The following is a 23,676-nucleotide window of genomic DNA, read 5'->3' on the forward strand; positions in this document are numbered from 1 at the left end:
GTTTGCGCTTCGGCGGGTCGGTGTGGACTTGTTGGGCCGAAGGGCCTGTTTCCACACTGTAAAGTAATCTAAATCTAATCTAAACCAACCCAACCAACCCGTGGCTCAACACTTCAACTCCCCTTCCCACTCCACCTAGGATATGCAGGTCCTTGGACACCTCCATGGCCAGACCATAGCAACACGACGGCTGGAGGAAGAGCGCCTCATCTTCTGCCTAGGAACCCTCCAACCACAAGGGATTAATTCAGATTTCTCCAGTTTCCTCATTTCCCCTCCCCCTACCTTGTCTTAGTCCCAACCCTCGAACTCAGCACCACCTTCCTAACCTGCAATCTTCTTCCTGACCGCTCCGCCCCCACACCCACTCCGGCCTATCAGCCTCACCTTAACCTCCTTCCACTTATCGCATTTCCAATGCCCCTCCCCCAAGTTCCTCCTCCCTACCTTTTATCTTAGCCTGCTGGGCACACTTTCCTCATTCCTGAAGAAGGGCCCATGCCCGAAACGTCGATTCTCTTGCTTCTTGGATGCTGCCTGACCTGGTGCGCTTTTCCAGCAACACATCTTCAGCCCTAGAACATAGAACAATATAGCACAGAACAGGGCCTTCAGCCCACGATGTTACCCCTGGCCTAACAATATTCAGTGGCTCCATCTCTACCACTTTGTGGTGAAGAGAGTTTTAAAGACCTGATCCTCTGAGGAAAAAAAAGGTTTCCTTCATTTCCTACTTAACAGATCATAATAACTCCTTTTTTACTTGGTAACTTGCTGCTGTCTAGTGAGAATCTTGCCATGCCACTTGTGAAAAGTGTAAAAGATGGAGTAAGATGCTCCTGATACTGAGATGGGCCTCATTAGAATCTTGTCTCATTCTCTCCCACGTCTTACCATAGCCCATGTCATTCAGAAATTATTCAGATTCTGCACATTCAATTTTAATTATAATCATTTTCTTAGTACCCGTCCTCTGGTGATTGTAATTATTTTAAATACCTCACTCCCTTTCTTTGTGATTCACAATTTTATTTGGAATGTTATTTGGGTTTGTTACTGTAAAGATATACAAAATATATATTATATTCATCTGCCATTGTCCTATTTTCCATTATTAATTCCCCAGACACACTCTCTCTGTGGCAACTTTTTGTTTTGAATACCGACAGAAACTCTTACTATCTGATTTTATATTTCTAGCTAGCTTTCTTACATCTGTCCCTCATTTCTCTTTTAGTCTGTCTGAAACTGTTCTTTGTATTCTGTCCAATCTTCTAACCTGTCATTCATCCCTTTGGAATTATATGCTTCAGTCATTAAGGTTCAGACTCTAGTATGCTTTTAAACCCTTTCCCAAACATCTTTGCTACTCTCAGTCATTTGAGCACGTATACCCTGGTCTCTGTGCTCATACATCCTGTTTAGAATTAAATCCTTTATTTTATATTAGCACTTTTAATTATTTCTCCGAAAATGTATCACATTGCACTTCTCTGTATTAGAGTGCATCAACCATGTGTCTGTTATTCCACGTGTCTGCCTGTATGTCCTCCTGAAAGCTGTCACTTCTCCAGCACTCCCCACCATCACATCGCATAATGCTATTAAGTTCTCTGTCATCTGTTTAACTTGGAATTGTTTAACTTGAAATGAAGCTATCCTTTAACTGATCGTACCGTGCTGTATATGAGCAAATGGAGATGACTAGCACTTGTAGAGAACTGCAACATTATTTCTTGGTCATAATTTACATTCCAGAGGTCAGTCATCAAATGGGACAACAAATCTCAGAGAGAGATGCTGGTGCAATCTAGAAGCTGAGGTGAAAGAGAGGAAAATGCTGAGTAAATTCAACTCTTTTTAAGACTGAAAAATATAAGGTTTCGAAGAGGCTTGAGAGATTGATTTCTTGCGATAAGGGGCCAATCATTTCTGACGGAAATGGGAGACATTTCTTCACTCTGAGGATTGTGAATCTTTGGAGTTCTCTAGCCCTGAGGGTTGCAAATGCTCCATTATTTAGCACGTTCAAGGCTGAGGTCAATAGATTTTAGATCACCTTGGGGAATCAAAGTTATTAGGAGCAATTTGCAAAGTCAGTCTTTGCTACATTTGGAATAATGCGATCACTCCTCAGTTATGATGAGACAAAGTCTCAAGTTAGTTTTAAAGTGCCATTCATTGTGAACCACTGTGGTGGTTTCCTACCACATGGGGGTCCCTCAGTGTGCCATTCAAATCCAGTTAACAGGTCATTAACGTCACCTTTGTTAGAAACAAAATTCAATAAAATTTAGACGAGACCACCAAAGCTGGAAACAAGACAATTTATTCTACGATCTTGCAAGAAAGGACCCCAATTGCAGAGAGCAATTGAAGTAATGATTATTCAAGCTATTACACAGTTATACTTTTGAGCTACGTGAGGTCACCTCTTCTGATCCCTACATTACCCAATCTTTCTTACTATTTCGCCTCTGCCCACCTATGCTCCACGCCCATTGCCCCCTTCTTTCCAAGTTGGCAATTTTGTCCCTTGCACGTGCTGTCATAAGACTAAGCTTTTATCTTGATGCTCCCTTTGTAACTTCTTTCATTATCCATAGGTACATTCCATTCTTGTACATACATCTTAACAATGTACCTTTTTCGTGCTTCGCTTATATGTTTCAGTAATCTTAGCTTTTTGCTGAAACTGTTGTTTTAAACATTATGGTAAAAGGAATTATTTTCTTTAATAAATCTACATTAAAGTTAGTACTTAATTATCCATAATTATGCACTGAAAAGTAGAGATACTCTTCCCTAAATACTCGCAGAGTTAATAGTTCTCTTGCTGTACCCCTTTTCTGTATGCTTTTTCTATATCTGCAAAAACAACATTTTTCCCCATTTCTAACACCTTGGGCAATGTTTTAGATCCTGAAGGCTTTTGGATCTTCAAATCCCCAAGCCAAATGGGGCCCATTGTTCCATCGTTTGCAATTTTTGTTTCTTTTTTCAACAAGTAAATAGAGTCCTACCAATTCTATAATTGCTCCAAGGAGGTCTGGTGACATGGTGACTGACTCTTAGTCCCTCCTTCCCTCTTCTCACTGAATATGCGTCCCTCTAAGGCTTTCATTGCTTTATCCCGTGCCTCCATTCCCAGGTAAATAATTCAACAGGTTTAATTGGAAGCACACTAGCTTTCGGAGCGACGCTCCTTCATCAGGTGATAGCCAACACACCGGCATCGCCAAATCAGGTAAATAATGTATGACATTGCATTAGTATGGAAGATCTTGACTTCAGTCCACTGGGACCTCCCCATGTCTGTAGGATCCTTCATTAGACTTGTTGATGGTACACGTACAGACTCAAAGCCTGAGAGCTAGCAGGCAGGTTGGACAGCATATCTTGCATTGTGAAAACATTGTGAAAATCATAAATTAGAGTCATAGAGATGTACAGCTTTTCCTAGACGACCAGATTTCCTCACCTAATCTAGTCACCTTTGCTAGCACTTGGTCCGTATCCCTCTAAATCCTTCCTATTCATAAAAACCCTCAAGATATTAAAGTTGAATGTATTGTACACATGTGCTTTTGAGAGCGCCTGGCCATTAAATGTGACAGGTAAAAGGTATTATATTCCTGCTGTTTACTTTGCCCAGATTGATTTGCTTCCTTAAATAAAACAAAGATTTGCGATACTGTAGATCAGAAACAAAGCTAGAAATTGCTGGAGAAATTCAGTAGGTCTGTCAGCATCTGTGGGGAGAAAGCAGAGTTAATCTTTAAAGTCCAGTGACTCTTAACCAGAACTGATGGCTGCTAAGAAAAGGTGTGGCTGAAGACCAGCTTTGGGTGTTGGCAGCGAGTGGATACATGGAGACAGAGCCCAGAGCGAGTGTGATGTGAACAGGGTCAAGCTCATCTTCGGCATAAATACCACATTTTCCTAGCTGCTATCAGTTCTGCTGAAGAGCCACCGGACTCAAAATATTAACTCTGCTTTCTTCCTACAGACTCTGCCAGATCTGCTGAGTTTCATCAGCAGTTTTTGTTTTTGTGACTTGCGACTTTCCTTCTTTTGTTTTGCATTGTTTAATAAGTGTGTGGATTTGCTGAAAGCTGTATTCTGACTTCTACAGCTCATTCAAGCACCTGATCGGAGGCCTGGAAGATGTTTCCAACAAAGCCTATGAAGATGCTGAAGCTAAAGCTAAGTATGTCCGTCATGTATCTCCTTGAACTGTATCTTTGTCAATCCTGTCCTCTGCAGCTGGTGGTTAAACATCAAGTCCTTAGTCTGGAGAAAAATCCCTTTTGTTTCCATGTGATTAACTTGCAAAACCTTTGAACATGATGTCGATTTCATTGTAGAAATCACATTTTGTTTTTGTTCATTCATTGGATATAGGCATCTCTGGCTCGGCCAATGTTTATTGCCTATCCCTAATTGCCCAGAGGGCAGTTAAAAGTCAACCACATTGCTGTGGGTCTAAAGTCACATGTAAGCCAGACCAAATAAAGATGGCAGATTTCTTTCCCTGAAGGATATTAGTGAACCAGGTGGGTGTTTCTCATATTCGACAATAGTTTCCTGATCATCACTAGAGTCTTAATTCCAGAGTCAAAAAGTATGGCACTGGATCTGATCTTTGACTCTGATCTCCCGTCCTCACTTTCCCCTCCTTAATTCCAGATTCTTTATTGAATTCAAATTCCACTATCCACCACAGCAGGATTTGAGCCCACATCCCCAGAACATTAGCTGAGTTTCTGGATTGATAATCTAGCAATTTTACCAGTAGGCCATTGCTTCCCATTAACATGTGAACGTATTAATAGAAAAAGAAAATGCCCAAAATTCTGTGCCGTTACCATCTAGAAAAGTCCACTTCTAAAGTACTGACATGATGTGAACCCCACCGAATTCAGTGTGCAATATATACATAGAATCACCCAGTACAAAAGGAGGTCATTCAAACCATTGTGCTTGTGCTGTCCCTTCCCAAATAATTCCATTCTCCTGCTTAGCACCCATTGCTCTGCAAATGCGTTTCTTTAAAGAACACACACTTAGTACTGTGTTGAAATATATTAATGAATCTGCTCCAGTAACGTTTCAGGTATTTCTTTTGTTTTTTTGTTAAATGGTGAGGTTTTTTTTCTAGCATCAGCATTGGTACATTTGTGACTATAACTCGTTTCATGTTTCAGTAATGGAATTGGGTTTGCCCATTCAGCCAGCAGAATGAATTAGGGATAGAAGGAGCTAGTTACTATCAATAAATGATCTGATTTACACTTGAGCTGGTTCATTTTGTTTACCTTCTCACATTTTAGTTTAACATGTTTCTGGTCAGCTGATGTTGCCTCTTGCTGTTGTAATTGTGTGTGCAACCCAATGTTTCCTGTCTCAACTTGTATAATATGCCATGAATGAGCTAATCCAATCTTAACCAGGCTATGATGATATTTTTAAAATCAGTCGAACATGCACATTGGTTAGTTCTGTCAGTATCTCCAAAAATGCTATGAACAGTGGATTTGTTATACAGAATATTTCATCCAGTACAAAGACAGTAGGCAAAAAGCCTTTGACACAGATTATAATAGAGATAACAATTTAAGGTAATAATGTATAAAACATCTTGTGATGAGGACAAAGCTCAACATAAGACAGGCTAGGGTTGATAATGCTTAAATTAGCATTAGCCCTTTTTAAGGAAAGTCAAGGTCATCTCAAAGGGTACTGGGTCTTGGTTATCTAAAAGATTGAAACATAGAAAAAAGGTGCAGGAGTGGGCCATTCGGCCCTTCGAGCCTGCACCACCATTCAATATGATCATGGCTGATCATGCAATCTCAGTATCAAATTCCCACCTTCCTCCATACCCTTTGATCCCTTTAGCTGCAAGGGCCACATCCAGCACCCTCTTGTATATATCTGCTGAACTGGCCCCAACAGAATCCTGTGGGATAGAATTCCACAGGTTTACAACTCTGAGTGAAGACATTCTCCCTCACCTCAGTCCCAAATGGCTTACCCCTTATTCTTAGACTATGTCCCCTTGTTCTGGACTTCCCCCAACATTAGGAACATTCTTCCTGCTTCTAGCCTGTCCAGTCCCATCAGGATTTTATGTTTTTATGAGATCGCCTTCCCCCCCATCCCCCCAACCATTCTTCTAAATTCCAGCAAACACAAGCCCAGTTGATCCAGTCTTTCCTCATGTCAGTCCAGCCATCCTGGGAATCAGTCTGGTGTACCTTCGCTAGGCTCCCTCAATAGGAAGAATATCCTTCCTCAGACTAGGAGACCAAAACTGTCTGCAAGCTAGCGATTCACCAAGGCCCTGTATAACTGCTGCAAAACTCCAATCCTCTCGCTATGAAGGAGAGCATGTCATTAGCTTTCCTCACCACCTGCATGCCAACCTTCAGCAACTGTTCCACCATGACACTCAGGTCTCGTTGCACCTCTCCTTTTCTAAACTGCCACTATTTAGATAACAATTTATCTTCCTGTTTTTGTGGCCAAAGTGAATTAGCTCACATTTATCCACATTATATTATATTTGCCAAATAATTGCCCACTCAGCCAATCTCTCCAAGTCACCCTGCAGCCTCTTAGCAACCTCCTCAGAGCACACACTGCCACCCAGCTAAGTGTCATCTGCAAATTCAGAGATATGCCATTCAATTGCTCAGTCCAACTTGTTAATGCATATTGTGAACCACCTTGGATCCCCGCACTGAACCCTGCATCACCCAGTTCTTTACTGCCTGCCACTCTGAAAAGGACCCAACTCTCTGCTTCCTGTTTGCCAACCAGTTCTCTGTCCATGTCAAGGCATTACCTTGAATACCATGAGCTTTAATTTTCCTTTCTAATCGCTTGTATGGAACCTTGTCAAAAGCCTTTTGAAAGTCCAGATACTGATTGCAGATGACTGCAGGCCAATGCATACTCACAATGATGAGGTGGCTCAATTTTTGTTAGGTTAAAGATATTGAGAGATCTGGAGAAAAGGCAGGTACTTGGAGTTGCGGAACAGCTTAGTTCTGAGCTGATCGAATGACACAGCAGGATTGAAGACTGAATGATTTACTCCTTTTCTTATGAGGTTAGTCGTCACTTAACTAACTTAATGCATTTTCAATATCTGTAGCATACCTGGAGTTGAGACTCTTTGGTTTGCAAAGCTGATGTGCTCCAGGTTATCTTTGCTGGCAATGAAGTTCATGTGATTTTAAATTAAATTAACTTCATGCAGCTCCAGTACTTCAGGCTTTGTCCTGCAGTACCATTGAATCACCATAGATGGCATTGTTCTGTTTTGTTGAGGTAGTAGCATTGGCTGGTACAACACCAACTTACATTTGCATAGTGCTTGAACATTGTAAAACGATCCAAAGAAGTACAGGGCACGTAAGATTTGACCATAATCACTGAACAGAAATGGAGGTAAAAGCTTTATTTCAGAAGGTTGTAGGATGTTGGGAAAAGGAAGGGGCAAAACCATGGAGGGCTTTGAAGACTGCATACACAGAAAGTGATAGACAGATTAAACAATCCCACAAGCAACGGATATAATCTAAGCTCTGCAGTCCTGTCACATCCAGTCGTGAATGGGAATGGACAATTAAACAACTCAATGGAGGAGAAGGCCTAACAAATTTCCACAAACATGCTCATTGATGGAAGAGCCCAGCACATCAGTGCAAAAGATAAGGCTGAAGCTTTTGCTGTAATCGTCATCCACTTGTGCGAAGTGATTGATCCATTTCAGCCTCCTCCAGTTGACCCCAGCATCACACATGCTTGTCCTCAACTAATTCGATTCACTCCACGTGATTTCAAGAAATGGTTGGAAGCACTGGATACTGCAAATGCTATCGGCCCGGACACCATTCTGACCGTAGTACTGAAGACTTGTCTCCAGAATTTACCACTTATCCATGTCACGACATTACCCCGAATACCATGAGTTTTAATTTTCCTTTCTAATTGTTTATGTGGAACCTTGTCAAAAGCCTTTTGAAAGTCCAGATACTGATTGCAGATGACTACAGACCAATGCATTCTCGCAATGATGAGATGGCTCAATTTTCATTAGCCAAGCTGTTCCAGTACAGTTATAACACTGGCATCTACCCAACAATGTGGAAAATTGTCGAGGGTGTAATGCTAGAAAAGCACAGCAGGTCAGGCAGCATCCAAGGAGCAGGAGAATCGATGTTTCAGACATAAGCCCTTCATCAGGAATTGGGAAAATTGTGGAAAATTGCCCAAGTATGTCCTGTACATAAAAAGCAGGATTAATCCAATTACCGCCCCATCAGTCTACTCTCGATTATTAGTAAAGTGATAGACAGTGTGATCAACAGTGCTATTAAGCAGAGATGGAAATGTGTTGCTGGAAAAGTGCAGCAGGTCAGGCAGCATCTAGGGAACAGGAGAATCGACGTTTCGGGCATTAGCCCTTCTTCATTCCTGAAGAAGGGCTAATGCCCGAAACGTCGATTCTCCTGTTCCCTAGATGCTGCCTGACCTGCTGCGCTTTTCCAGCAACACATTTCCATCTCTGATCTCCAGCATCTGCAGACCTCACTTTCTCCGTGCTATTAAGCAGGTCCTGCTCAGTGATGCCCGGTTTGGGTTCTGCCAGGACCATTGCCCACGACATCAAGAACACATTTGGCTGAGTGTGGCATCAAAGAGCCCCAGCATATCTCAAGTTAATGTAAATCAGAGTAAAACTCTTTTTGGTTGGAGTCATACCTGGCACAAAGGAAGATGGTTGTTGTTCAGTCATCTCTGCAAGAGTTCCTCAGGTTACTATCCTAGGCCCAACCATCTTCAACTGCTTCATCAATGACTTCCCCACCATCATTATGGTCAGTTGTGAGGATGTGCTCCAATGATTGCGCAATATTCAGCACCATTTGCGACTCCTCAGATACTAAAGTAGTCCATGCCCGAATGCAACAAGACCTGGTTAGTATACAGGTTTGGACTGACCAGTAACATTCACATCACACAAGTGCCAGGCAATGAACAACTCCAACAAGAGAGAATCTCGAATCAGCCCTTAAGTTTCATTTTCATAAGTAAAATTTAATCCTACTCTATTAACATCTTTGAGGTTACCGTTGATCAGAAACTGCACTGGACTGATTACCTAAATACTGTGACGACATGAACAGGTTCAGAGACTAGGAATGCAGAATCTAATGACTGACTTTCCAAATCCTGTCTGCCATTTACAAGACACAGGTCAGGAACATGTAATGAGAATATTCTCCACTTGCCTAGATGAGTGCAGCTCCAACAATTCCCAAGAATCTCAACAACATCCAGCCCAAAGCAGTCTGTTTAATTGGCATAACATCCACAAACATTTACTCCCTCCGCCTCAGATACTTGGTAGCAGGACTGTGTGACATCTATAAAATGCACTGCCCAAGTTCATCAGGCTTCCTAAAGGGTACTTTACAATCCCATGACCATTATCATCTAAAAAGACAAGACCAGCAGATACATGTGAACACTACAACTTGCAAGTTTCATGCCAGGCAGGTCTCTATCCTGACTTGGATATATTTTGCTCTTCTTCACTGTTGCTGAGTTAAAAGCATGAACTCCTTCCTTAATGACTATTTACACCAAATGGACTGCAGTGGCTCTCGAGAGCAAATAATCACCACCTTTGAAAGTGAAATTAGGGATGGGCAATTAATGCTAGAAGCCCCATCCCATGAATGAACTCGGAAAGCCAAATATATCTCATTGTATTTGTTTAATAACCCAGTCTCTCTCACTGTCTGTTGAACAACCCAATCTCTCTCACTCTTGTCTGTTTAATAGCCCATTCGGCCTCACTGACTGTTTAACAACCCAATCTTACTTGCTTTATCTGTTTAATAATTCAGTCTCTCTCACTGTATTTGTTTAACAATGCAGGCTATCTGAATATATCTGCTAATAACCCAGGCTATCTCAATATGCATCTACAGAATATATAGTCCCTCACTGTACAGAGTCCGTTGTCTAATTACCCATTGTAATGATGATTTGTCTGTGCAGTCTTACATACCAGAAGCTATTCTCAACAAATGTGGAACTTTAACCAGTTTGAGATGGCAACCTGCCAAAGATGTGCAGGTCAGGTAAACTGGGCATGTTAAATTGTCGATTATGTTAGGTACGTTAGTCAGAGGGAAATGGAGCTGGGTGGGTTACTCTTCGAAGGGTCGGTGTGGACTGGTTGGGCCGAAGGGCCTGTTTCCACACTGTAGGGAATCTAATCTAATACTTTAGCCAGAGTGGCAAATACTGAGAACCATATACAGTAGTGCACTTAGTTAAAACAAGAGAATGAGACAAGATGGCATTGAAATTTAATACTGAATACAAGTTTATTATTTCTCTCTCAACTGGACAGACACTTTAAAAATTGAATATGGTGGCTTTTCACTTTAGGACCTTGGGAAATACCATTATCAATCCTTGGTCAAGCCTGACATGCATGTTAAAGCTTAAACTATGATCTACACCTGTGGTAACCAGGAATTACCACTGTACCGCTCCCATTTCACTATAACTTCAACCCAAGTTATTATTCATCTTCTAACTCCAAGAAACTTCTTGGCTTTCCCAACCCACAACAATATTCCTGACCTGTCTTGTAGTTTTCCATTTCCTACACTGGGATTTCTTGATATCCTCAATAGTAAGATGATATCGCGGGCTATTTTTGTAGTGTATGGGCTCACACCTAATAAGAACTGGATTGAGACAGCCAAAAATAATTGCAGCTAATAGTTTAGCTCTTAATCATTCCCTCTTTGATGAAAACATTGCTTACTATTTTTTTCAGATGAATGTCTATGATGAGTATACATGATTTCTCAAAGATACCTGAGTCAGGTCAATAAGTGTTTCTGCGGTTGGGTCTTGAAATGCAAGGGACATGAAATGATGCATTCAAATTTATCTCAGGATATTCACGCTATCAAAAATTTAGCTTCCCTTTGCAATGTTTACCATGGCACATGACATCGCTGTTCTTGACTTGTTGTCAATAACTGTTAGGTAGTCTCATGCTGTAAACAGCTGAAACTTAGTTGCGTTCATGAAGAGATGCTGTCCAGCCCGGCCCAGGTTGGATGATCTGGGTCAGTCAAAATGATAATGGTGATTATTATAACCATTGCTGTTTGAGTGGCAGCAGACAGGAACAATGCAGTGGTTGGACATAATAAGAAGAAATCTGAGCTGGATCTATTTACATGTAATGTTCCACTTTGTATCATGTCCTCATTAGGCAAATCAGTGTTGTTTTAGCCTGGCCACAGATATCTTCCTCCAGAATAATCTTTGCCAGCACCACTAAGTTTTTGCAAAAAGTGTTGCAACTCTGCAGCCAAAATGTGTAATAATTCTCAAAATCTAAAATTAGTGTTATGAGTTAGCTATCCTCCAGTGTCACAGCCAGAATCTGGGGCAGTGTATTCAGAAAAAGAGGCTGAATATTTTCAGCAACAAACATTTCACCCCTGTGGCGGAACTTGAAAGGCACAAGCCCACGTCAACAGCTGCTAGGACTATGGGATGATGTCTTAATGGCAGCAACCAATTAGCAGCTCATTGCTAGGATTAATTGTTTACATGAGGATCATGTCCCAACAGAGGGTCGGCAGCTCAACAGCGCCACTTACACATGCTGGTCATTGCAGATGCTGCAAGAAGAGACTGGAGGCAACCTGCATGCTGAGACACTGTGGAAGACCAGGTACATTTATTTTAACCAGCTGGAGCTAAGAGGCAGATCCTGACTATCAGGGCAGTAGGTGGGTAGGGGTCATAATGTGGCAGAAATGCCATTGAAGTGGAGAAAGGGGTGAGGGGGTGAGCTGGCATGATGGTGGCTGTTCCTTTAGTGTCACTGGATCAAAATCATAAAATCCGTACTGCGCGGGAAAAGGCCATAATTTCATGATCATCAGACTCTTAATTCCAATTTTTATCCAATTCAATTTAAACCATCTGCCTTAGAGAGATTTGAACCCAGGTCCCCAGAACATATCCTGGGACTCTGTATTAATAGTCTAGTGATAATATCTCCATGTCATTGCAAGTGTGATGGTGATTGGCCTGTGGGCACAACGTTTGCTCATTTCTCCATATCTTGATGTCTTGCATTTTTCTCGAGTTTCTTGAATTTACAACTTCAAAGAGCGAGATGATGAAGGAGTGGAATACCTGAGGTGGGTTCCTGTTATTTTCCTTGTATTTCCCTAAAGGATCTTGTTCCTGAAGGATGCTCTACCTGTAAACAGCTGATGTCCCTCTAGGCTCTCACTCTTCCAAGATCAACACTGAAAACTTGTTGGTTCTGCTGTTGGCTGTAACTCATACTCTGAGTATGGAGCCCTTAGCTGGGATCTGGGGCCAATCACAAAAGGATAAGGTACCCTTGGACAGCCTTCCTATTTTGTTTTGCAAATAATGTGCGACCCTTTATATCCATCTGAGCAGACAACAGCTTCTCCCATAATGCAGCACTCTCTCACTAATCCCGATGTATTTATCTGCTCTTTGTGATTATTAGCTGGCCATTCTCTACTTCAGTCTCTCAAACCGCTTACACTGTAACTCCAGTCTGGTGCATGTCTTTGAAATGTCTTTCTCTTGCATCAAGACTTCACAAAATACTTTTTCTGAGGAAGCATTTTGAAGAAGTGTCACTGAACTGAAATGTTAACTCTGCCTTCTCTCCAACGATGTTGTCTGACCTGCTGAGTTTTTCCAGCAATTTTCTGTTTTTATATCTACCGGGAGTCTTCTGAAATTCAGAACCCTTGTGTCATTCCATCATCTTAGACTATTGCTTCCTTGACTTCACGACTGGTGTCCTCTGAATCCCTTGTCTCTCTCCCCCCACCCTCCTCCTTTCAAAGTGCTCACAAAAGCAATACTATCCCTTTGATCATGCTTTTCATCTCCTCTCATAACTCCTCTCATCGAGCTATTCAGTATAAATATCATTTTCTTTTTTTCTGTGCAGTCCCTTTAGATTTTTTTTAAACTGTGTTCAAAGAGCAGGGTAAATGCAAGATGGAAATTGAAGTTGAAAAGCTCAGCTAAATGCCACACAATTTGGGGTTTCTTGTGCTGCGCACACTGGGATTTTACACATGGCAGCATTAATTCCCGAACACACGGTCAACACATCTGTCCCTGTACATCCAGTAGTTTGTGGTGCTGAAGGGACAAGAGAGGCTGCAGCTTGATGCAAGGTTTGGTTTATTGGCCTGTTGTCCACTGCTGGGATTGTCTGTGGAGATCAGTTATCAATGCACCCCATGTCCTCTGTGCACAGTTTAATTCCCAGAAAAGTCTTCTACTCATTTGTAGAAGACAGTAATTGGCCACACGCTTTGGTGAAAATATTCGTGACTCCCCTATTACTAAGGAAGAGGAAGACCGATGAACTTATCAGGTGGATTTTGGGTGCTTTTCTTTTTGAATGGGATCGATTTCTGTGGCTGCTAAAGATTCCTGAACAGGCAGCTTCCATGTGTAATTCCACACAGCCCTGTGTTTGAGCTCAGGCAGTGTTATTTATTATGGGCTGGGCTGAATCCAAGGAGCAGTACACCCACTACAATTACAGATGTTGGATTGGTCCCAACATTGATTAGATCCACAGCATGGGATAACTGCACTTCATTCCAGGTTTTAGATCAAGCTGAGGACACCCAAGGCATCTCTGATAATCTGTCTGTAATAAAGAAAGTTTTGGCAATGAATCTCTGTACAAATTAGCAATCAAATGTTGTCTTCATGCAGTGTTCTCTAAAAGTGAAGCTGCTCAGTCAGTTGCTGTTTAGTCCCATCTGCTTTGCCTGAATCTCCTGCAAAGCATGCTTGACTCAGGATTCCTGAACTTTCTGGCAATAAACTGTGCTAACAGAGAAGCAATTACAGATACAATTGAGTGTATTGACTGTCTTTAATGGGTGAAGGAATGCATCATGAGAAATCTACATTTCGGATAAGTGTCCCAGTTTCACAAAGTCAGTAATAAATGTCCAGGTACTAAAGAGAGAGATGAGTGGCATTTAGATAGTACCTGTCACATCCTTATATCATCCAAATTGTTTTACATCCAATGACATTTTTTTTGCATCATGCAATCATGCAGATTGTTACAACATGAAGGCGGGTGAACCAAATCAATTTTTCTACCTCTGTAATCACAATGCAGTAAATTAAAACCTTCAAAGATTATTGAATTTGCCCCCAATGGTTCCTAACTAGAGTTGTGAATAACTAATCCCAGACTCTTTGAATAATCAATTCTCACTTACCGGTTTGCAGCTGAAACAGAAGATTTAGCAATTTATTAACAACGCAGTAATTTTCAGCAAAGCAAAATAGAACAACAAAATAAGCTCGTTGATGTCTACGTCTAAATTCAGTAACCTTTGTTTTTAGCCCTATTGACACAAAGACAGACAGACAAACACAATTAAGGGGTAAATGAAAGAAAATAACAAAACCGGCCAGGTTATTTAATTAGTTTTCACAATGCCGTGTTCCACAGGCACAGATGATTGTCTCTTGGTTGATTTTTTTGAATATGTTGATCAGGGCCACCTTTTTACCTTACTCCAAAAAAATCCAGTGCTACTTATAACTTAGTTTCTAATCTCTCAGCTTCCACTAACTGATAATGTGAAGTTAGACAAGGAGCTTTTAAAGCGTCATAGAGTCATAGTGATGTACAGCACAGAAATGGATCCTTCGATCCAACTCATCCATGCCGACCAGATATCCCAACCCAATCTAGTCCCACCTGCCAGCACCCAGCCCATATCCTTCCAAACCCTTCCTATTCATATACCCATCCAGATGCCTTTTAAATGTTGCAAATGTACCAGCCACAACCACTTCCTCTGGCAGCTCATTCCATACACGTACCACCCTCTGAGTGAAGAAGTTACCTCTTAGGTCTCTTTTATATCTTTCCCCTCTCATCCTAAACCTATGCTCTTTCTGATAGGAAGGAGACCAGAATTGCACACAATATTCCAACAGTGGCCTAACCAATGTCCTGTACAGCCGCAACATGACCTCCCAACTCCTGTACTCAATACTCTGACCAATAAAGGAAAGCAGACCAAACACCTTCTTCACTATCCTATCTACTGTCAACAAGCCAAGCTCCTCTTCTCAGAAAGCACAGTCCAAAACCTAACTCAGGACACTGGCCTCTCCCTATCAGACTGACCATCTCCTTCACAATATCCCAGTTATTATCCAGCAATTGCCATTGAGCATGAGATCTTTTCCAGACTTGTTGGAACCAGAACCCAGGTACTGACCTTGTTAGAGCCAACATTTACTGTCTGTTTAAGCATTCCATGCTCCTCCGGTGACAAAGCATCTATAGAACCTCTTAATCAAGAACCAACCTGCCCAGGCCTGTCCTCAAACAAACAGCATCTTGTTTGCTCTCTCTTTTTTTAAACACAAGCTACTGTTCACAGTCCAAAGGTCATTTTCAGCTCAGTGTTCAGTTCACAGCTCCAAACCCCAAAATTGATAAATTATTATTATTATGCCTGATTTCAATCCATTTAGCAGTGATATCAGTGCTGTATATGATCAGACAGGGCGTAGTATTACTGAGCCAATCTGCCTAATTCCTGAGGCCAGTTTAGGTTTAAAGCTGAGCTTTTTCTCCTGACAGTATTTGCCATTATTCAAGAGTGAGTGCTCACCATGTGCTGCTTTTATTGGATGGTGCAGCTCTGTTACGGACATAAATACCCTGCTCTTGGGACAACACCAGATGCAGATATTTTTGGGAAAGTAAGGGAAAGGGAAAAGAACCAAAGGCCACACAAGCTGACTACTCTGAACCTTAAAGAAGTCTTAAAGATATTTGTTGTATAGAAAGAAAGAGGAAGAGCCCAATTATAACACAAGCCTAATGAAAGTCTGAATTGGCAGACCACAATGCAATCGCTTCTGATCTACAAACACAAGCCCAACTGTGAAGAGTAAAGGATTTATCCCTATGAAACTTTAGTTGCATTTTAATTATTAACATCACACCTTGAAAAACATTGCAGTTATGTTGCTAGCATTACAATGTTTAATACTTCCTTATTTCATTCTTGACTTTCCATAGATATTATCTGAACTGATTAATGCCCACACAGAATCAGGAAGTCCCACATTTGGGCCCTGATCTATTCTGCAGGAACTGATGCCATCCCATGTGGTACTAAGAGAAGGGGACTGTGTCTAAATATCCCCAGGATAGAGGTGAGGAGAAACATGACAATGTTCCAAAACGTGGCCCTGAGCTACTGACTCCTTTGGGATCTGAAATTGACAGACCATCAAGTAAAGGCGGGGGCATGTTCTATGATCCCCTTAATTAATAGACTTTCACTGTCTTGCTGCAAACACAATAAATGGCATTTGTATGAGATGCCTGTGGTTCATTAACCTTGGTAGGATTTTACATCGAGACTCAGATCACCTGATGTAGTTTCACTTGGAGGCTGACAGGATCTCAACATTAAGGTAGTAAGATTCAAAGAGTGTGTCCCATTGCCATAAGGTCAGGACCTGCTGAATGGTGAATTTAGTGTTTCCTGGAGTGGTACAGATATGCCTCAAATGGGGCTGATTTGGTGACTTCTCGGAATTCAATTTGCCAGTCGGATCATTTGCCTCGGCAGGGGCTCCTGGGTGGTGATGGTCAAGGTGGGGACTGAGGTGTAGGGGCATTCTGAACACTGATCCACTATCCCCCAGTTGGATCAAGAAATGGGAACCATGAAAAGTCATTGACAAGTTCCTTGTCACAAACTCTATCTGTCAAATAGCAGGCTTTGAACAGCTACGGTGAGGGGACTCCTTGCAAAACAGGTAAAGAACAAACCAGGGCCCCTGTGTAGCCAATTCCGAGAACTAGAAATCAGTACAAGCCCCTTCTGTTCTTCCTGGGCAGTCCCTTATGGGTGAGGGATACTAGATGTAAAGAATCCACTGCTTGGCCCACAGTCTCTGTCACAGGAGGGGCAAGCAATGATTGGGGTAATCTAGAACATAGAACAGTACAGCACAGAACAGGCCCTTCAGCCCATGATGTTCTGCCGCCCATTGATATTCATGTAAGGTACACCTAATGTATGAACCCTCAAATTTCTGTGACCATATGCATGTCCAGCAGTCTCTTAAATATCCCCAATGACCTCGCTTCCACAACTGCTGCTGGCAACGCATTCCATGCTCTCTCAACTCTCTGCGTAAAGAACCCGCCTCTGACATCCCTCTATACTTTCCGCCAAACAGCTTAAAACTATGACCCCTCGTGTTAACAATTTCTGCCATAGGAAAAAGTCTCTGGCTATCAACTCACTCTATGCCTCTCATTATCTTGTACACCTCAATTAGGTACCCTCTCTTCCTTCTTTTTTCCAATGAAAAAAGTCCGAGCTCAGTCAACCTCTCTTCGTAAGATAAGCCCTCCAGTCCAGGCAGCATCCTGGTAAACCTCCTCTGAACCCTCTCCAAAGCATCTACATCTTTCCTATAATAGGGCGTCCAGAACTGGACACAGTATTCCAAGTGCAGTCTAACCAAAGTTTTATAAAGCTGCAACAAGATCTCACGACTCTTAAACTCAATCCCCCTGTTAATGAAAACCAAAACACCATATGCTTTCTTAACAACCCTGTCCACTTGGGTGGCAATTTCAAGGGATCTATGTACCTGCACACCAAGATCCCGCTGTTCCTCCACACTGCCAAGAACCCTGTCTTTAATCCTGTACTCAACTTTCAAGTTCGAACTTCCAAAATGCATCACTTCGCTTAGAATAGAATCTCTGCAGTGTGGAAACAGGCCCTTTGGCCCAACAAGGCCACACCAACCCTCCAAAAAGTAACCCACCCATCTGTATTCCTCTACCCCATTATCCTATATTTACCCCTGACTAATGCACCTAAACTACACATCCCTGAACGCTATGTGCAATTTAGCATGGTTCTGGATTAGAGTGGTGCCGGTAAAGCACAGCAGTTCATGCAGCATCCGAGGAGCAGGAAAATCGATGTTTCGGGGAATCTAGAATCTGGTTTCCAGAATCTGCAGTCCTTGTTTTTACCTGCAATTTAGCACTGCCAATTCACTTAAACTGCGCATCTTTGGATTGTGAGAGGAAACCCATGCAGATGCGAGGAGAATGTACAAACTCCACACAGACAGTCACCCGAGGCTGGAATCGAATCTGGGTCCCTGGTTCTGTGAGGTAGCAGTGCTAACCACTGAACCACCGTGCCACCCACAGGATAGGAGGGTGTGATACCCAAGTTGCCCCACATACTTTTCGCTATTGAGGCTTGATTTCAGCATGCCATCAGCGGCGAGACTGTGGATGAACAGATGTTTTCCCTCCAATTGGCAGCAGCCAAGATTTTGCAGATGTCAGTGGGAATATTGCACCTTTCCTCAGAGGCTTTGGGGGTGTCCTTGAGGCATTTAGCCAGCCCGCTTGGGGCTCACTGACCATATTGAAGCTCTGAATGGATCACTTGTTTCAGGAATCTTGTGTCAGGCATGTGGATGATGATCAAGCGTGTCAATGCTTTGGGAACGTTGGTCTGAATGTGAACACTGACATTAATACACCTCTCCTCCTGCAAATAGGTTCACAGTATCTTATAGAGGTTAAAGTTGGAATACTGTTACGGCATTTTGAGCTGATTGCCTTACATAGTCCATGTCTCTCAGTCATACAGGAGAGAGGGTCTTATTACTGTTCTGTAGACTGTGGGTTTAGTGCTGCGTTTGAGGTGCAGGTCTTCAAACATTCCATTCCAATTCTGATTGCAGGCTGCACTGACACATTGAAAGCAACCTCGCTATCAATGTTTACCCTTGTTAACAGTATGGAAAATGGTTCACATTGTCCAAGGCCATGTCATGGAGTTTGATAATGTTGGGTAGTGGGGAGGAAATGACATTGCAGTATGGTGTGGCAGGTTGGTAGATGACCTTTGTCTCATGTGTGTTTAGTGTAGAGCTCAGTGAAGGTTTGGCCTCGAAGCTTGACCTCCAAGTGATCGCAGACTCAAGCATCATCTGTGAATAGGAATTCAAGGCCAGAGGGTGAGACGATCTCGAATTAGGCCTGCAGGTGGCATCTGTTGAACAGGTTCCTATTTGTTCAGTTGAGTAGCTCAGTTGCACACTGCAGGGAGTTTGCTGAAGGTGAAGTTGAACTTCACAGCAGGAAGCTTGAGAAGAATATCAGCACGATAACACAGGCTTCCTTAACCACAAATCTAAATGTGTCTTGGAGCTGTGGTGGCTCCATTGCTTTGGATCGGAGCTTGCTTGTCATAGTTGATCAGGCAGAGAGTGGTGACAATCATTTTGGGGGAGGGTAGGGGTTAGGAGGGTGTAGGGGTGTGGGGGGAGGGATGGTGGCTGAAACAGAAATAGACATTCTATTATCCCTGACAATGCCACAGGCTTTTGTGAGGTGAAAGAATACCATCTACAATGGGCAACTATGCTGTTCTCTGCATTTCTCTTGTCGTTGTCATGAGGTAGAGATCATGTCCATTGCACCGCTTAAAGGGCTAAATCTGCATTGCAACTCTGGGAGGTGCTCTTTAGCCAAACACAGATGGCACTTGAAGAGGGTTCTTGTGATAACCTTTTCCTGTGGCCAACAGCAGTGAAATTCCTCTGTTGCTGCCACAGCTGGGTCTTCCTTCTTGAACTAATTTTATGTCCTTAGACACAAACAATGCTGCACCTTCCTGATTTCGATCCTTTTCACAGACTGAGTGTCAGGTTAATTGCCTTAAATTCAACATATGAGGAGGCTATTGCTTCACTCTAGGGGTTTGCATTATATCTTTAAAAATCATATTCTGGAGGAAAGGAAGGAATGTAATCTCATTGAATCACAGGAGAAATTGGAAGAATTGAAAATATGTATGATTTTGGCACAGCTGTCGGTTTTTTTTCCCTCGAACAATGGCTTGTTCTTTCAGCGAGTGATTCTTTACCCAGGTCAAAAAAAAACCGAAAAGAATATTCATCGTTGAAGAAAACACCATAGTAACGGTATCTGGAAGAAATGCAAGCAGTTCAGTTAGTTGTGTCAAATAAAAGCTTTTATCTCTCAAAACTAATGTATTCACTTTTCTTATTTAGAATTCATGTGTGTAGGATAGACCAAGTATTATTTGCAATTATGTTAAGGTTACTTCAATGCTGTGAGAGATTTTAAAATACATGGTAATTTGATTGTTCTACATCTGTAGGCACATGGTGTGGATGTTCATAAGGGAGTTCATTGAAAAGATACGCATAATTACTTTTAATGATGGATAGATCTGCTGCGGATAACTTGGATAGAGAATGATATTAAAATGAACAACTTGCTGAAGCACTGGGCTTGAATGGAGCACTGCAATTAACTTGCAACTTTGTAGAATTTACAAAAGGCACTACTGTGTATAGTGCAAAACAACTCCTTTGACAACCGAACAAATAAAGTTTTGTTGCTCATTTTAGCAGTAACAGTGTTAAAGGAGAGCACAGTAATGAGTTGCTTTTTTTGTCACTGTACACTGGACCACATCAAAGAAATTTGTTTATTCATCTGCAGAGCTGAAAATAAAGCAGCGTTTGTTTTTCAGCTCATTCTTCCTTAATGAAGTGTGTCAGTGTATATCGTAGACAACGCCACTGTCCATATTCTCAATTCCAGAGGGTTATGAAATAAGACCACAGAGGCCAGCATCCTGTCACCCAGTCACTCTTTATTTACACATGGGGAGTTCTTGACACTGATCCAACTGCCTCAGAGCCAGCTCTCAGAGTGAGCAGAACCTCTGACACTCCTGTTTATATCTGCCAGTCAGGGCTCCCTAATTGGACCAGATTACAGCACCAATCAGGGAACTCATGTTCTATGAGGCTGATCTTGTTATAATCGCCACAGGTTACTTTGTGGATTTGCATTGTCACACTTCCACTGTCTACTTTGGTGTCACTGGAGGCCAGGGCCTGCAACAGAGGGGTATATACTGTACTAGTTACCAGGACCCATGCTGCAGAGGAGCCTGAGTTCTGTAGCATGTACAGTTCTGAAATCACACAGAAACAGAGGGCAAACCTGCCGTCAGAACACCCAGGTACATTCATTTGCAGGACCACTGCATGGACAGAATCTCTGAGGAACTGCTCTTGCAGTTGCAGGCCTGTTCTTGGCCTTACCTGCTGTGGATGGGCTCACTGTTAGATCAAGCAGAAGGATAGGGGCAGTAGAGGATATGTGGCAGCAGTGAGGAGTTGCAAGGCCCTGGGGTGTTAACGTTGCTGGACTGGGCCAAACTAGGAGTGAGCAAGGTGGAGTCTGCAGGGGTGATGGTGGGAGGGAAAGACTGAAAGAGAATGGCTGCAAGGTGATGGAGACGCAGTGTGAGACAGAAACACAGATCAGAGAGAGGCTGCGTGGAGAGAGGGGATTAGGTCAAGGATAGTGAGGGATGCTGCAAGGTGGAGATAAGGAGACAGAGAGGGAGGCTGAAATGAATAAAGAGCATGGAGATGCATAGGGAACAGAGAGATAGAGAGGAATGCTGCAAGGCTCGAGGAAGAGAGAGGCAGGCTGCAAGGAAAGGGAGGAAAAGGGAGCTCCACAGATGCAAGAGAGAGTGGGAGCTTCAGGAAGGCCAGAGAGGAAGCTAGGGATAAGAAACTGGTGGGAAAGGGAGGCGAAGCAATGAAAAGGTCACAAGGATGTTGAGAGAGAGAGAAAGGCTGTAGAAGAAAATTAAACTGGTCAGCAAAGGAATACTGAGCTAATGTGGAACCAGGAAACCTGGAAATAATGAATTCCAAGCAATCGAATATGGATCTCTATTTTAAGGCTGAGAAGTTCAGAAGCTGTTATGTGCAGGAAGAAAAATATGAAATACTGCATCAGCTGTTAAATTTAAATCTGAGATTGAGATCTGAGATGCAGTGAAGAGTAGTTGCTTAATTAAAATGATCCAGCGTTGTGTATATGACATGGAAACAAATTAGCATAATGTACTAACCTATCAAAAGTGTGTTTGGGGTGATGGTTTTGCATGGAGAAGTGTGTCACTTTGAAAAAAAGAGTTTATTAGTCAGTTTTGCCTGATGTGCTGTCACAATATGAATACCGCAAGGTTTAAGAACTTAATGTTTTCATAGATAGTTGTGACTTTATACTTGATGGATGGTTGATAGTTATTGAGGACAATGATTCATTCTTTTAATGCGTTACATTCTTCATGTTGGTTTATTTTTCTGTCTTAAGATGGCATCCGGGAAGTGGTGACATTACACAACACTTTGTAACAAAATACACGTGACAAACAAATCAAATAAATAAATTAAATCAAATCAAGTCAATATTCTGCTTCTGTGTGAGTCCAAGTACCATATTTGCCAACACAAATACAGAGGATGTTTCTATGCGGTTGTTTCACTGAATAAATGAATTGGTGAGCATTACATAAGAACATTCTAAAATCAAAATGTCACCCTCAGGAAAATCTGAAGAAGAAGCCTTAATGGGAAAGAAAAATATCGAACCTTGTTCCCGACTTAGCAAAATAGCAGGCAGTGTTGAAAAAGTGGATAAAAGCAAATTACTGCGGATGCTGGAATCTGAAACCAAAACCGAAAATGCTGGAAAATCTCAGCAGGTCTGGTAGCATCTGTAAGGAGAGAAAAGAGCTGATGTTTCGAGTCTAACTGACCCTTTAACTGACCCTTTGTCAAAGCTTTGACAAAGGGTCAGTTAGACTCGAAACGTCAGCTCTTTTCCCTCCTTACAGATGCTGCCAGACCTGCTGAGATTTTCCAGCATTTTCTCTTTTTGTGTTGAAAAAGTGACGGGAAATGTCAGAAGCAGCAGGCCCCATGATTTCTTTCATTGACCTGACTGGAGGCCTATTGGATTTGGAGAGAATGTAAATTCATAGCATTTAACCAATAGCAACAACTCAGATTTTTAATGAACCATCCAAGAGCATTATAAAACAAAGTATGACACTGAGCCACGTAAAGAAATTCTTGGTCAGATGATTAGATGCTTGGTTCAGGAGATAGGTTTTTCTTCACAAGTAGAGATGTTTTACCCAGAGGGTGGTGCGTGTATGGAATGAGCTGCCAGAGGATGTGGTGAAGGCTGGTACAATTGCTACATTTAAAAGGCATCTGGATACATCTATGAATAGGAAGGGTTAAGAAGGATATGGGCTAAGTGCTGGCAAATGGGAATAGATTAGTTTAGTTCTGGTCAAGCGCAGGTTGGACCGAAGGGTCTGTTTCCGTGCTGTACGTCTCTATGACTCTCTGACTTCAATAAAATCAGAAGGACTGTAGTTACTCAGCAGGTCGGGCAGTGAGAAACAGGGAACATTTCAAGTCCGACTTTGGAAGAGAAATTGCCCTGGAATTGAAAAGTTAAGTCTCGTCTTCTCTTGACAGATGCACCCAGACCTGCTGAGTTTCTCCAGCACTTTCTGATTTTGTTTCAGGGTCTCCGACCTCTGCAGCACTTTGCTTTCATTTTAGGTTTTCATGAGTGTTTTAAAG

The 23,676-nt window shown here is 42.2% G+C and overlaps 1 protein-coding gene across 1 annotated transcript in view; it reads left to right on the forward strand.

Moving 5' to 3' along the window:
• Positions 1-23,676, forward strand: part of prkg1b (protein kinase cGMP-dependent 1b) — a 623,979-nt gene that overhangs the window by 473,373 nt on the left and 126,930 nt on the right. The window contains exon 8 of the mRNA XM_043712366.1: positions 4,136-4,210. Within this exon, the coding sequence (XP_043568301.1) occupies positions 4,136-4,210 (75 nt within the window). The remainder of the gene's footprint in view (positions 1-4,135; positions 4,211-23,676) is intronic.

Source organism: Chiloscyllium plagiosum, chromosome 22, assembly GCF_004010195.1.
Source record: "Chiloscyllium plagiosum isolate BGI_BamShark_2017 chromosome 22, ASM401019v2, whole genome shotgun sequence".
In the NCBI taxonomy this organism is placed as follows: domain Eukaryota; kingdom Metazoa; phylum Chordata; class Chondrichthyes; order Orectolobiformes; family Hemiscylliidae; genus Chiloscyllium; species Chiloscyllium plagiosum.